At 40.7% G+C, this 16355-nt stretch overlaps 1 protein-coding gene across 1 annotated transcript; it reads left to right on the forward strand.

Moving 5' to 3' along the window:
* Nucleotides 1–263: 263 nt before the first annotated feature.
* On the forward strand, nt 264–7918 carry ccnd1 (cyclin D1). The gene is made up of 5 exons (XM_067596957.1): nt 264–816; nt 2164–2379; nt 3238–3397; nt 4598–4746; nt 4853–7918. The coding sequence occupies exons 1-5, from the start codon at nt 619–621 to the stop codon at nt 5006–5008; spliced, it is 879 nt and encodes a 292-aa protein (XP_067453058.1). The 5' UTR covers nt 264–618; the 3' UTR covers nt 5009–7918.
* The last annotated feature ends 8437 nt before the right edge of the window (nt 7919–16355 follow it).

The raw sequence follows: 16355 nt of genomic DNA on the forward strand, positions 1-16355 counted from the left end.
AGGGGCGAAAGTCGTTATCGCCCCCTACCGACGCTAAGCCGCCAGCCCCCCACCACCTCCCTCCCCCCCAGACTCAGCCCTGGACCTCCCACCTCCTCCTCAGAAGCTAGGCTATAGGAGGAGGGAGCCGAGGCGGAGTCCCCCCCCCTCCCCCCCAACCCCCCTCCATATGTATATAGGCTAATAGAATCCCCTCCTCGCGCTCTCCCTAGCAGTCTGCCTGTCTCTTTGATCCCCCCCCCCTCTTAACAACAGCTGACGTCACCGCGCGCACCCACCCCACCACCTCTCCCTCCTCCTCAGAGCGTGCTCGCTGATAAACTTCTGTGTGTGTGTGTGTTTGTGTGCGTGCCCGTGCGTGTGCGCGGACAGTGAGCGCGAGGCAGGGGTTTTTGTCTCGCAGGGGGAAGCGGTCTGTTCTTCAGAGGGCTCGCGCACACCAGAGGAGCAGCAGCACGCAGCAGCAGCAGCCCAGCAAGAAGAAAGAGATTTAAAATCACCCGACTATTAGCCTTCTGTCTGCTGTAGTCTGTTCTCCCTACAATATAGTGACATTTTACCAGGGCAGTACTCACAGCTTATTCCGACGGTGATAATAATTTTAATAGCAGAAGTACTATGGAGGACCAGCTGCTGTGCTGCGAGGTGGACTCCATCAGGAGAGCCTACCAGGACGTCAACCTGCTCAACGACCGAGTCCTACACACCATGCTGAAGGCAGAGGAAAACTACCTACCGTCGCCTAACTACTTCAAGTGTGTTCAGAAAGAAATAGTACCCAAAATGAGGAAAATAGTTGCCACCTGGATGTTAGAGGTTGGTTTTACTTCCCTTCAACTTTCCTTCTGTGTCCGAGTTTCGCTGATAACTTGTGGGTAGTCTTTCACTAGCCTATCCGTTCACCCCAAAACATGATAAATTAGTCTGAAAGTGAAAGTTTTGAGAGGTTAATGTCTGTTATTTCACTGTGCATGTTACATAAACCTCTGAAAATGAGTGCTGGGTGGTCCTTCGGCTATAAGAGGAGATATAGGCTAGTGATTGGCTACAGACTGTATTCAGTTTCCACCATGAATAGTTTTATTATTGATTATTTACTAGTATTTTCCAGAAGGTTATGAAATGTAATTACATGGGGAAAATATTCCAAAATAACAGCAATGTACACGTATGCAGTCTGGCCCGTGCCAGTATTACGCGCCATCTTTGTTGTCGTATATGAGAAGGATTTTAATATAATTAAAAATCTATAATATCAGCAGCAATGACAGTAACTGGGTTAAATCATCCAGAAATGCATCTTTATCATAAGGCGGTTACATATTGTCTGCTACAGCTTGTTCGACTGGTATCAACTGGTAAAGTTTGTTTTGCTTCACAAGACTCGCTGCTGTCTGTGAAGGTCGCTGAGAAAAAAGGACATTTTCTTAAAAATGCAAAAGGATCAAATAGATTTTAACAGTCGGATTTGATAGCTTAGATGTTTTTTAACATTTACATGAACTTTTGGATTGAATTCTTTGCGGTTCTATATTTTTAATTAATTTCTAAAACGGTGCATCGGAGAGTCGGGGGGAAGTGTCGCCTGCAGCACGTGAAAAAGCCCAGTCTGAGAAATTAATTTGTTTTAAATTCATACGTGTCACAATTCGACACATTTGACTCTCATCCGATCAGGCATTCAACAAGGATCATTTACATGTTACTTGTAAGCAGCCTGATAATTTTTAAATATTTATAAATATTTTTTGAAAAGATGACGAAGTTGAAATTAGAGAGTGAAACTTGCATCGACGCCACCTTTGTGTCTCAGTCAGAACTGACTGCAAACTAATTCCCGACTGTTTTCAACACTGCAACAGTCTATTCTTCTAAATATATGACATTTTGACTTGGAATGTTTTCGTCTGCATGTCAGATGGAGTTTGCATTAAATACCGTGCCACACATGACGTTTAAACTTTAAAATCACATGAATTAAATGCAAAAAAAAATGTTACATGTCTTTTAATTTCATTTCGGATCATTGCTGATAGTGCAGCTATTGAATGCAAACAGCTGTGCATATAGAATAAGGCACAGAGCCAGTGGGGGCATAGACTTAATAATGCATATGAATAGGGGAGTGTTCTTCTTTCTCTAAGTGCTTTTCTCACCTCCCAGGTCTGCGAGGAACAGAAATGTGAGGAGGAGGTTTTTCCGCTGGCTATGAACTATTTGGACAGATTTTTATCAGTGGAGGCCACCAGGAAAACAAGACTACAGCTGCTGGGAGCTACATGCATGTTTCTAGCATCCAAGATGAAGGAGACTGTGCCCTTAACGGCGGAGAAACTCTGTATCTACACCGACAACTCGGTCCAGCCTGGAGAACTGCTGGTAATTGAGTTCTGCAGACATGGATGTTGCATAACACATACAGTACATGAGCACCATGCACTGGAGACCACATGACCAGAATACAGAGTGTTTGCAGTTCATCTGCTTTGTCAGTGTAACCGTGGTTGGAAAGTATTGATTGAATTGACATGTCACAGAGTATATTTTGGTTGAAATTTTGAAATAAAGTATAAATGTAGCTTTGCTGCAGCAGTGACTGAATGGCTGCCTGTGACTTTCCCATGGTGACTGGAAGGCCTCTCTGATTTCATGAATGGTCTCAGTGACTGCCAAGAAAACACTGCATCACAGCGACACCTAATGGCCATAAAACAGAAGTGCAGACTATTGGCAATGACAAACTGATCATTAAGAACTGCAGTCACACGCTTTTCTTTTATGTTTGCTGTGACATTTGTTTTATATGCAGCTGTTTCCGTGGCTGTGCTTCAGCCAGAGTGATAAGTGATGTTCAGGATACTTGGAATCACACTGTAATCATAATAAAGGTTACTCAATCTGTAAATTTATACATAAAAGAGACTAATTCGTGGAGTATATGGTTTAGTATACGTAGGGCTATTTATATTTACAGGTAGTATGGTTAACAAGAAAAAAAATCTAGTGGATCTGTGGAAGAAAGCTGAAAACTAGCATCAAAAAAAAAGAAAAGAAAAAGGGAACATTAATTGGCAGAAATTATAGAATGGATTAAATGGCAGCAGTCCCACCCTGATAAAAGTGCCACAGCTGCAAGAACTAAATGTCACAGCAGATATAAGGAGGAGTAGCCTACATTGTTCTCTAGAGGTGAATGGGTCAGTTTGAGTGAATGCCTCTGGTCTGGTCCGTCCACAGCAAATGGAGCTGCTGGTTCTCAACAAGCTGAAGTGGGATCTGGCTTCAGTCACGCCTCACGACTTCATCGAGCACTTCCTGTCCAAGCTGAAGATCCACCCGTCCACCAAGCAGATCCTCAGGAAACATGCCCAGACCTTCGTGGCCCTCTGTGCTACAGGTAGGACATGCACCAGGGAAATCTCACTATTATCTCTACACGGATACTTACTGTTTATACATATTTACACTCGCTGTTCCGTGTGTCACTATGCTCTGCTGCTGTAACCCTAATGTTCTCATCTGTATATTTTTTCTATACTTAGTTATACTCAATATTTTCTTCTCCGTAGCCTAAAAGTTCACAGTAAACAAGTTTCCCTGTAAAATAAATCTGAGGATTTAAGTGTTTTCTGGGGATAAAGAACCCCTAACTCAAGTTTAAGATGACTGTTTTTTGCCCTCTTCAGCCCAGTTTCTTGTTTTGTTATTCTGCCATGTTCTCATTATTAGTTAATAAATGTTGAAGGTTCAGAGGAGCAGATGTGTGGCATACTGTGACGATAATCAGTCATGTGTTGTTTTTCTGTGAGAAGACTGGGATTTATTACTAAAGTTTACTCAGTGGTTCTGAGTCAGTTTATATTATGATAATGATTGGGAACTTGTAGGGTATAAAATAGTTGACCCAATGTTTCCCTTATAATTGTACAGGCCTGGCCAATGAGAACCCTAGCCAGGCCACAAAAATCTTTTTTGTTTTAAATACCAAAAATAAGGCCAAATATCCATTCATTCCAAAATCAATGATCATTTGTGTTTGGGAGCCTGTGTGTGGCACTGTTCCGAAACATGAGTTGCCTGGGAAACTCTTGACGCGATGCGAGTGTTGCTGCTATCAGAGTCCCTTTAAATTACTGCAGAGCGAGATGCAGGTTAGCTAACGTGAATATGGTGCCACCTAAAAAGCTCTAACTCGAGGGAAGGACAACCAAATACATTAATGCTTTTCTCCAAAACTCTGGAGCCAAGCAAAAAAAACAGATGGAGAAAAAGGAAGAGGGACAGAAGAGGGAGTAGTGAGAGGGGCAGATGGGGGTCTTGAATATACAAGCCAACAAAAATTTGAACGTAAATATAAATTGCATAAATTGCCTGCTGTGCCATTTGACCCAAACATGTGAGAATATGCCATCCTGCACGCCGTGTCTGTTTATGGTTTTTTCAGTGCGTACCACCAGGCCTGAAAAGAAAATCTAAGGGAAACACAGACACCTGAGTGTTTCTATTCTTTTATTCAAAGGAACTTAGATGTTGTGTTTTTATCATGATCATTTCCAAACTGTTCTGTATCCTGACACCTGCTTGTGCATTTCTGCAGATGTCAACTTCATCGCCAGTCCTCCGTCCATGGTGGCGGCGGGCAGCGTGGTGGCAGCTGTACAAGGTCTCTACCTGAAGAGCCAAGATCCCTCCCTGTCCTCCCAGAACCTCACCAACTTCCTGTCACAGGTCATTCGCAGCGACCCGGTATGCCACAGCAAACACACATGAATCTTAAAAAAAAAAAGCCGTTGTTGTTTTCTGGATGTTGTGCGACGGTGGTGTTGACTGGATGTTGATTCTGTGCTTGCAGGACTGTTTGCGGTCGTGCCAGGAGCAGATAGAGTCCCTGCTGGAGTCCAGCCTGCGGCAGGCTCAGCAGCACAACAGCACAACAGAAACCAAACGCGTGGACGAGGACGTGGACCTGTCCTGCACCCCGACAGACGTCAGAGACATCAACATCTGAAATGACTCGACGGGCCACGTTGCGCGATTACCTAACGATCGAGGGAAAAGTTGTAGACGGAGGGCGGTGACAAGTGGACTGGGGAGGGGTGCCTCATCTGAACTCAGCCTCCCCTCCTCCTTCCTGGTGGGCTGCTATCATGGCCGACATGTCACTCACATGCCCGCTGCCCATTACAGCTAACAAGACAGGACAGAGCGTCCCCCCGCCCGCCCTGCAACAAACCCCCCAAGTCACATTTCCTGCCAGTGTCCCCTCCCATCCTGGGAAAAGAAATGAACACTACAGAAATGTACTCGAAAGAAAAGACACTGAAAATTGATGACCTGCGTGGGCTGGAGTTTAAGCCACGAAAACATTTTAGTAGATATTTTTTCTTATTCCCTGAAACATTAAACTAGGAATCTTTAAATTACCACAGACTCAACTCGCCTACTAAAACATCCCAAAGTGTCATGTACAGTAGGTCCTTGTAGTCTGTCTTCAGGTTTTTACCTGAAACCTGACATTTATTAAAGAGAAGAGGCTTTTTGTTTTAATTTCTTTTCTGTTATATCTAGAATGTTTTAGACTTCCTGTCCAAGCTCCCATGTTTGTCTTGTTGCAGTGCAGACATTCATATATCCCTGCTTGCTTATGTTTAGTCACTTTATTATATATCATTTTAGACCTCTTTATCTATTAGTCTTATACCTCTTTTCTTTCAAGCTTTTTGTTTTTTTTTAAACCAGGTGTAGTGTGAAACGCTCTGTCTTTATGGCCCCTAGTGACTGTGGATTGCTGATGTTGAGGTTTGGACAAAATATGATTCATTCCTTGACAACATTCGCTTTACCCATTTCAGCTTGCTGTAATTTGATAAGCTTAAATTGACGCACACGCAAGCAGAGTAATCCACAGTCTGTTGTGTTTTTTTTCTTTCTCTGTGTAGTTATACCTAATACCATTCCAACTTTTGTTTTCTAAAAAAAAAAGCACTTTTGGTCAGCAATGCTGGCTCGTCTAAAAAAAAAAAATCACAGTGATAAAGTTTGTAAAACAACATGAAAATGGAATGGAGGTTTGAGCAGGAGTCTTTTGGTGATGGAGAGTCAGGGCAGGCATGCAGACAGTTGCACCTGCAGAAATCCTTTTTTTTAAAAAAAAAAAACAAGACTGAATGCTGCTTGACACTGTCATGAGTCTCACAGAGCCAGTGGCTTGCTGTAGCTGCCTTCCAAGTCTCAGATAAGAGTCTTAGTTTAACAAACATTTCATAGAGGCAGAGCTGCTCGTATCAGAAATATCATTGGTTTAGTTAAAGTTCAGTGTGCAGAGCCAAAGGCTGGAGGTCCGAAGGTAAAAGTAAAGAAAAGTATTGTTTTTATAGCTAAAATAATACTTTATTTTTATAGAGGAAAAACAAGTATTATTTATTTTTGTAGTTGCTAACTAACCATGGCTCCACCTATTGATGTTTAACTCAACCGCTAAGATTATTTCTGCCTCCGGAGCAGCTCCGCCGTTGAGAAACGTTTATAAAAGTAAAACTCGAAATCACCAGTACAGCATCTCCTCCATTGTTCCACCTCAGTTCAAATACTGCTCATGGATTCTGGGAAGGGGATGAAGCTAAAAAAAAAAAAAATAGAGGAGGAGTGTTGAGACTATTGACGTGATTTTGCACAAACCTAAAAGACGTGGGCTGCGTTTCTTGGGGAAAAAAAAAGAAAAAGTGGAGAGCAAAGCTGGCAAGTACCGAGGGGTGAAATGGCGTCAAAAGTGGCAAAAAGGGTGACGGCTCAACAGCGAGATGCGTCTTAACGCTGTGGAGTTCAAGTCAGGGTTCCTACACATGACGGGAAAGTTGTTGTCTGGGTTGATACAGACTGAAAATGAAGATGGACAGAGGAGAAGACTCTTCAAATCAAATTGAATTCTGGAAAAAAGTGTTGAATTCTTTAAATGTGTCCAACTGTGTAGGAACCCTGTAAATTAGGTTTCTGATTGTACATTAAGGATAGAGAGTAGGAGAGAAACACTCCTTGTATTCCGCTGCTATAGAAAATAAATCCCAGCTACGTGTTTAAAAAAAAAAAAAAAAAAAAGGAAAAAAAAAAGACGTCAAAAACCGTAATGGATTAAAAATGATGCTTTTCTCCTGTTATTTGCTGCTACATTTTTGGTTGTTTTTGGTTGTTTTTTTTTTATACATATAAATGTCAATATACTGCCATTCTAGGTTTGAATTTTCTCATAGAAAATTGTGTTATTGACATCCTCATTTTTTTGTTTTATGTAGAGTCTATGTGATCATTTTTTTTCTTTTGTTTATAATTACGTAATATGATTTTCCGTACTATTCCAAAAGACAAGGAAAAATGAGACAATGTACAGAAATGCTTTGATCCACAATACCTCATGTGACAGTCAAGATCTATCTCTAATTTTAGTCTTTTTATTTGTTTAGTTCTTATTCTATTCTACTTGTTGGTTCAGTGCCTACTAGCTCTGTTAAACCTGCTTGAGGTGAAGCATCCGCGATGGAAACCAGCGAGTCCAGGGCATGCTTTGATACTGGTGCCATAACAGAAAATGGGATATGTATAACTCTGTTGAGTGTTAAGCTGTCTCGGTGAAAGAGACTTTATCCCCCCTTTAGGCCCATAGCGGCCTTCCTTCCTTTCCCCTTTTTATATTTATAAAACAAAGCTTTTTGCTCCAATTTTCAAACTGTCAGTGAGTTGATTTGAGTTTGTAAATAGATTCGGTGTCATGCTCGGTAAGCCATAGACTGTTTTTGTTTTGTTTTTACAACATTCCACACAGTTGTGTCTACTTCATGCCAGTTGTCCGCAACTGGTACAAACAGTGTATTCATATTTGTGTCGACTACACAATAAAAACATGAATTAGATGGAGTCTGGGAAACGGGCTGTCTGTTCTTGTCTGTAGGAGGTGATGCGTGAGAGAAGTGGTGAAAATATTATACTCACACTGTACGTTGTTGACATCTAGCTATTGGCAGAATAGTAGTTGGGAGAGATCACCATGATTACCAAGTTCATGTCATCGGAGTTGATAGTGTGAGGGTTAAAAATACAGTGCATTCATTGACAATATAACAATACATCCAATAGATTTGGGTGTAATTGTTTTTGAAATGATGGACTTTGCTGAGATGAGCCATCTATGTTTTTTTTAGTTTTTCAGTCACTCAAAAAGCTACAAGTCAGAAACATTGAGAGTTTACCAGTTGTAAAAGACTGGGAGATCAGAAAGTGGTAATTATGATAACTGGGATATGATAGGAACACAGCACTAGTCCAAAAAGTAGACTGACAATCACATATGGGTTTAAACCTAATAAGGTTAGAATTAGAGCTGATCTGTAGCATCAGATATCTCATTTCCGTACCACACAGCAGTTACTGAAATTCACTTCCCCTCAGAGTCACTACAAATTCATTCATCAGTATTACTTCTTATGTTGAAAGGAGAAGACTAGCATTAGTCTTTTTCACTGAATCCCATGGAAAGACCACAGCAAACATGTTTGTCTGTCTTTCAGTAATTTACAAATTCGCTGAACTCTGTGCCACTAAACTCCAAGCCCAATGGTTCCTACTGAAGATGTTCATTTATAAAGGAGTACGCCAACAATTTAGGTAACACTTTATATGAGGGCCAACAGTGTACAGCATATTATATTTCTCCAAAATGTCAAGATTGTTGCTCAATATTAGATCAGTATTACTTCTTATGTTGAAAGGAGAAGACTAGCATTAGTCTTTTTCACTGAATCCCATGGAAAGACCACAGCAAACATGTTTGTCTGTCTTTCAGTAATTTACAAATTCGCTGAACTCTGTGCCACTAAACTCCAAGCCCAATGGTTCCTACTGAAGATGTTCATTTATAAAGGAGTACGCCAACAATTTAGGTAACACTTTATATGAGGGCCAACAGTGTACAGCATATTATATTTCTCCAAAATGTCAAGATTGTTGCTCAATATTAGAATAGACACCTGATATTTAAGAAATACCTACAATACCTGATTGTTACCTTCTTATTCCCGAACCTCACCACTTGTTTCCTTGCACTTACATGTATGTATCAGTATGTACTGGTACACTATACAAAACATTTATAGTGTTTTAGTTGAGAGTTAGGAGTTCATACATTGGCTGTAATCTAAAGCTTTACCTCAATTTATTATTACACTTTAATAAAGTTGGTGAATCAACATGGAGACAATTCAAATCTTCTGATGCAGAAGTTTTAAATCAGCTGATCAAAAACTGACATTCAGCCAGACAGAAAGAGCTGTGTTGGCTTTACAGTTGCACTGTCATTGTTCCTCTTTTCGCTCCACATTTCCGACATGAATGAAGTTGAGACTAGCTGTGAGAAGACATGAGCGCTAACATTATTATGCAAGCGGAAACTAAAGACACTGAGGCCATGTCCACATGAATGTGGTTCCTTTTCTTTTCACACAGAAAAAAAAAATGAAAGCAAACCAAAGTGCATCATTACAAGACTCGTGAGAACGTTCCAGTCAGATGTGTCTGAGTGGGAGTGAGGACATAAATACAGGAAGAAGGTCCTCTGGCCAAATATCAAGAAGTAGGACCTCAATTCACTCTCCTGCTAGCTGCTAACAGCTGTTGACTTTGCTCAAACTTGCAGAGTACACCTTGTGGTTGGGATCAAGGTTTATCAAGGTTGGCTCAAATTCCCACCACAAACAGACTGTTCCAGAATTCATTTGTGATCAAACTGAGACCACTTCCTCTAAAGGGTCTCCATGCATTTGTTTTGGTCTGCAACCAAGTATGATTGCTAAATGAATCCAAGGAGGAAAACAAAGCAGAGTCCAATTCAACCAAACTAAACAACACAGGTTTGAAAAAGGCCTAAATTTTTACCACTGTGCAGGTTGTGGAACCACATGCAAGGTATTTTCCCATGCAAGGGGTTCCCAGCAGTTCTGTTGATTGTTACTGGTCAAACAGATGTGTCATCATATTACAACAAGAACCATTACAACAAACCCAGCAAAAGCAACCGCCATTATACTATTGCATCTGGATGCTGTTTTGGCCCACCACCAACCTAGCAACCCAGTGACCCAATGTGAAGAGGAACAATATCAGTTCTTCCATTGTTATCTGTTTCACAACCTCTTACTACCCTCGTATCAAACCGCATACAAAAATGACAGTTACAGTTATATGACACAGTATAGTTGGTCCCGCTGTTGTCTTTTATATCCATAACTTCCCGGTTCATAAAATACAGTGAAAGTGAAAGAAAGAGCCTAGTATCAAAGGCTAACAGTGTTGTAGAAGTTCAAGTCAATGGAATCCCTCAGTTATGTATAAATTCTGTCAAGCACGCCCACCCCATGCACTGATCAACCAGGTGGGCAAAGGTGTGGAAGTTGGCAACGATTATAACTTTTCACTAAAGATCTCTTTATTATTATATTATTGTTACTATTTAATATCCCCATTTTACCACGGCAGGTTTTTTGTCCCAACTTTGAGTTTACTTTCACTCAAAATTCTGCGTAAAATAGACCTAGAGTTTGCATAAGGAAACATTTTATGATGGCTTGTGCTTTCCCTTCTGTCTGTCATTACAAGTTACTTTAATGCTTCCAGTATTGAAATTATGTTAACATTAACACATGCAAACAGCAATACACACACATACAGTACTTTAGTTGGAGAAGAGTCCATGTTTTTTTTTCTTAAATACACAGCTTCAAATGCTTGTGTTTCAACTTGTAAATTCGGCTAATTTCCTCCTGCCCACATTTGAGTAAAGAACAAGAAAGTTCTGTCTGAATCCTGAAAGTTATTGTTTGGCTAATGATTAACAGGAGTATTTGTGTGTGTGTGTGTGTGTGTGTGTGTGTGTGTGTGTGTGTGTGTGTGTGACAGTACTCATTGATTTGTTATGCAAGGAATGTCTTTGATGGGGCTTCAGTGTGGAGGAAAAGGCGTGAAAGTCTAATCCTTTCCCACAGGCCTGCCAGCGCCAGCTCAACCAGCAGCAGACAAAGACCCTCAGCACGCACACACACACACACACACACACATACACACACATACACACACACACACCAACATACACTATGTAACACATACAACAGCCTGCTGTTGTGTTACACCATGCTTTCACTTTTTTTCTATCCATGTGCCTATCTTTGTCCACTGATACTTTCACTTGATACCCCTAAACACACACACACACAAGGTTTTTACCCAAGTAATTCACGTAAATCACATTTTACACCAAATGTATGGAGTGAATATAGTGCCAATATTAATAATTTATTTTATTTTCTATATAGTACTGTACATTTTTTCACTCTATGAAAGGAAAGTGTACATGGGTCTGCAAAAAGCAAAAAACATACACAATAAAGGAAAATTCTGTTGTTTTTTTTTACAACTTGCATATTATTTGTGCTGTTTTGTTTTTATTGACAGTGATAACATTGTACCCACCGAAATATTTGCAGAGATTTAAGAACATGTTGACATCGCTACAACAACCACTTTACTTGGAGGTAAAACTGAAAGTGAGCACACCTGAAATTACACAAATTGTGTGCTTAAAACTACAGAAAGTACCTTAGGTCAAAGTTGAGACTGAAAGTCAGCCTGTAAACTGTGAATAGTGTTTAAATAAGACAGTTTCGGCAGTAATTGTATGGTTCGCCTTTGTTTTCTCTTCCAAATAAGTTTGACTAACTGGGAGGTCTGATTGTCTGGTTGTTCCAGTTTCTTGCCTTGTTGCACCTCTTTCTGGTGATGTCACTGTGTTTCAAGATCTCAGCAATTAACTGAGCACAGTGTTATCGTAACCAATGGAAACAATGGCCAGGGCAAGGAAAATATGATCCAAAAGTAGGAATAAGGTGGAATTATCCTTTAAATGAGTGGTTTTAAAAATCTACTGACACTAGTGTGTGCAGTCTCGGAGGCCAGACAGCTATATATGAAGGAATACCCTGAAAGTTCAGTTAAATCAGTTCCAAAGTTGACACAGGGTGGTGGGTTGATGTGTTAACATGGCTGTATGCATTGAAAACTGTAGTGAAACTGTAAAGGTTCCTCGCTTTTCCACGCTGAATCAACTCACACTTATTTGACATGCGATAAACTATTCTGGTCCTGTCACAGGTAAGTGTCTGTGGTCTGAGAGCAGGGAGAGACATTACTGAGCAGACCACATCAAACACAGAGGGAAGTATTTCCAGGATACACTCTGCTGGAGGGGGCTCCTCACCGAGTTGCGGCGCTGTCTGCTGCCGCTGGCTCCTGCCCTTTGATCATTACAGGTGTTTGAAGGAGACAACAAGTTTCTGGAGTGAGGATCTTGATTGTTTGCTTATGTTTTGCACCACACATCCTCATAAAAAAAACAACAGTATTGGTCTAAAATCCAGGCTCGCAAAAATGACCTATAGTTACGTTTATGCCATCTAGCGGCCATAGTTATGCACTCCAGCTTCCCAAAACCATTACAAATCACTGTTGGTTTTATGGTGTGACAACGCTGTGGTTAGGTCTGGGTAGGGTTAGGGAAAGATCATGGTTTGGGTTAAAATGATCACTTGAAATGCGGTTTATGCTTCCTTAAAGTTACCCAACATTTGGCGTCATGGCAACAGTTAACACCATGCTACGTTTTTTTAAAAAATGTCCCAACTCGCAGTTGGAAACGGGAAGCAAACAGTGGTCTCCTACGACAAAATCCAGTAATTAGCCATCCACCCAACCCAACCCAATGCAACCTGCCTCCCCCTAACAAGGCAAAATCATCTTACCAAGTCACCTTATATCAACGTCATCTGACCTGCATCACTTTCCTGGGTCATAATTACTACAGCCACTAGATGGCATAAACGTAACTATAGGTCATTTTTGCCGGCCCAAATTTTAGACCTATGCTGTCGTTTTTTTCGTGCGGACGGGCTGGTTTTGCATACATATGTAATATCTTTGTGTGCATCTAAGGACAGTATAACTCTCCACTGAAACCTGAAACACAAGTACAACCCCCTCACCACCACTACTACCGAACAATAATAGACATATGAGGGTATAAATAATAAAACAAAATAAAACAAGATGAGTGAAAAAATGTAATACTAGTGGAATGAGAATGCATGGTGTTGAAATCAACAAACCATCATGCAAGACATCTAAGTTATAAGTATGTAAAAAAACTGTTACAAAGAAAAAGAGGAAATAGAGACAAATAAGACAAAGTGTACAAACCACAAATGATAACATTTAGAAAAAACTACCCACTTTAATTCCAACTGGCCACAATAATTTTGCAATATGAAAATATGCAAAACCATGTAAATACATCAACCTGGTTAAAAAAGAAAGAAAGAAAGCCTCACATTTTTAATGTGGCTCATCGGGCGCCCCCTGGTGGCCTGAGCTGCCCCTTGGTTCACTCATGTGCTGGCGATGTTAAAAAATTGAAAATAAAACAAATGAATATAGAAAACATACCATCAACAAACCAAACAACTTCTGAAAATCAGTAATTCTGAAGCTCCTCACATTCTTTAACAAACAACAATAAACATACCACAGTAGGTGGTTGTCATTTTCAGCATTATTTATTGAGCAGATGGAAGTCCCCCCCAACAGCATCTCTGACTGGCTGCCATATCTTGATGAGCTGGATATTGTCATGTACAAGTCAATTTACTTTTGAAACCAAGAGTCCAATGAAGAAATCCAAAATTTTAAGGGTAATTTTGGAGGTATTCTATATTTCTCTTATTGTCAACAAATCTCATGAAAACCAACAATTATTTGTTCTACTAACAAGTATTGTGTGTATTCAAAGCCTGATATATATAATTCCTCTGTGCTGTAGAGTTCCAGCTGCTAAAATATAATAAAGGGGTGATAACTCTATATCATATTCAATCAAAGTCACCACTTTATTGAGTGTGAAAGTTCCTCCTTGACCTTTGAAACATCACTCAAGGTGACTTACTAACTTTTTCCAGTGCTTTCACCCACATCTCATGGTCTTCCTCAGTAGATGGAACTTTTTCAGTTGTCAGAGTGGTCATCATGTAACCTAAGTATGGAACTTACTATCCGCTGAGGAAGTCCATGAGATTGAAAGCTACAGAAATGCTAGTTAATTTGACCTTGATTGGAGTTTTTTTTTTGCCCCTTAATGTTTCATTCTTCTCAAAATGTCTGTATCCATACTGTTCATTTAAACAAATAATGTCTATAATCATTCACGTAAAATCTGAATGTCTATACTAAGTGAATAAAGCCTTCTATCTAAACCATGTGTGTTCACTCAGAGGACACTATGTGTCTCTGCTGTTATCCATGGAGACCCCCCTTCCTCCTCCTCCTCCTCCTCCTCCTCCTCCTCCTCGTGGAGCTGTTGGTGTGCTTGTGGTGAAATCCGATGCCTCCATTTCATTCAGAGGGCTTTTCTGCTGCCGGCCGGCCGGACGGCTGCATTTGTCACCACTGCTTTTCATGTCACCACTCACCACCTGCTCCCCACATTCCTCCACATTCTCTCAAAGACCACAGTCCCTCCTCCTCTCCCTCCTGCTCTTCCTCCTCATCCCTCTCCACTCCTCCTCCTCCCTCTCCCTTCCTTCCTTTTCCTCCTCCTCTAACTCCTTACCCCTTCTGCCTCCTCCTCCTCCTCTTCCTCTCCACTTTACTGCCGCTACAATACATTCATTCCTTTTCTCTTTCTGTCTTTTCTTCATTTGATAATTGCTCACTCTGTCTCCGCCTTTGATTTTTTTTTTTTTTTTTGACTTTAAGAGGGTACAAGTCGTACTAAAACACTCATCTGAATGCAGCCTCTCTCATTTGGCCCTTGTCACCCTCCACCCCTCCACCTCCCTCTTTCTCTTTTCTCTGTTTGCCTTCAGAAGCTGCCGACTAGAAGACAGCGTTCACCTGCTGCCTGACACTGCATAAACCAGCTGCTACTGTACCCCACACACACACACACACACACACACACACAAACACACACACACACACACACACACAGTCCTGTTGGGTTATTGTCAGTGTGAGTTTGGACATGGAATTGAAAGTGGCTGGCTGACAAAGGCTGAAAATGTCCCTTTAGTCCTCTCTGGTGCCTCCTGATGCTATTGTTGTTATTGAGTGTGTGTGTGTGTGTGTACCGACTAACAGCATGTATACACTCTGTACATAAACTGTTCACAGGAGAGGTTGGTGACCTTGTTTGATCCAAACAGAAGAACAGGAGTTTGACATCAGTAGAAAGATATTATAGGCCCACATGCAGTTTAGTCCAGTTAGACAAAAACACGCTCTACTTCTGTGGCACAATATCATTATGGTTGTAACAAAAATGGCGTCATTGTTGTCTTTGTTCTTCCTCTCAAAAGTTCGGACTCCTAAGCCAGTTGAACGCAACAATGTTTCATGGCATTTCTATATGCTATGAAACAAGACTAAAAGTCTACAGCCTCGCTACCACCTCTGAGACTGGACTCTGGTAGCTAAATGCTAACATGCTCCCTATGACATTGCTAGCATGCTGATGTTTAGCAGGTTAAGTGTTTACCTTCTTCATCATTTTAGTTTAGCTTGTTAGCATGCTAACTTCACTAATTAGCACTAGATACTCATCACAGTTCAGGCTGAAATGCAGTATTTACGCCTGTTTGAGTAAATTTAGCTGAAAACTACAGTGCCCAGCTGCTACAGGAAATTACTCATACATTTAAAAAAAAAAAGTCACACAATGTATCTGTGACTCATTTTTAAGGATTTACGTCTTGAGTAGGAACCATGGGGTTTGGGGCTGATCATAGACTGTGGGGAAGTCAGTATTGAGAGATGGACTAACACATTGTTCAATCTGCTTTTTATTAGGATTACTTTTTCATTGTCTGCATCTGCTGATAAAATACACTTACATTCAAAGTGACCACTTTATTGAGCATGGGAGTTCATTCTTGACCTTGGAAACATTAGTTTGTGTGCTTTTACCCACATCGTATGGTCTTTCTCAGCAGATGGAGTTTGTTCGGTTGTCAGAAATACTGTTTACTTCTCATCATGTGCCATAAGCATTGAACCTCGATCAACCGAGCAATTACAGCCACAATTAAGCAATTATGGCCGACGCTCAAGGAAATGTTATTATTATTGCAGGTATGTGGTCATGAACCAAAGTAACAGACAAACTGAAATTTTAACCTGATGATGGAACTACTTTGATGTGTGACAATGCCACAAGGGATTCTGTATAAACTCTCCTTAAATACCATAAATAACATTTGAATTCTGTAAAC

Source organism: Thunnus thynnus, chromosome 1 (assembly GCF_963924715.1).
Source record: "Thunnus thynnus chromosome 1, fThuThy2.1, whole genome shotgun sequence".
NCBI classification, from domain to species: Eukaryota; Metazoa; Chordata; class Actinopteri; order Scombriformes; family Scombridae; genus Thunnus; species Thunnus thynnus.

Bases quoted from the DNA above. Each gene is read 5' to 3' on its own strand.
- ccnd1 (XM_067596957.1), top strand. From the start codon at position 619: ATGGAGGACCAGCTGCTGTGCTGCGAGGTGGACTCCATCAGGAGAGCC. The intron at 817-2,163 runs GTTGGTTTTACT...CTCACCTCCCAG, and splicing joins TTGCCACCTGGATGTTAGAG to GTCTGCGAGGAACAGAAATG. The intron at 2,380-3,237 runs GTAATTGAGTTC...GTCCGTCCACAG, and splicing joins TCCAGCCTGGAGAACTGCTG to CAAATGGAGCTGCTGGTTCT.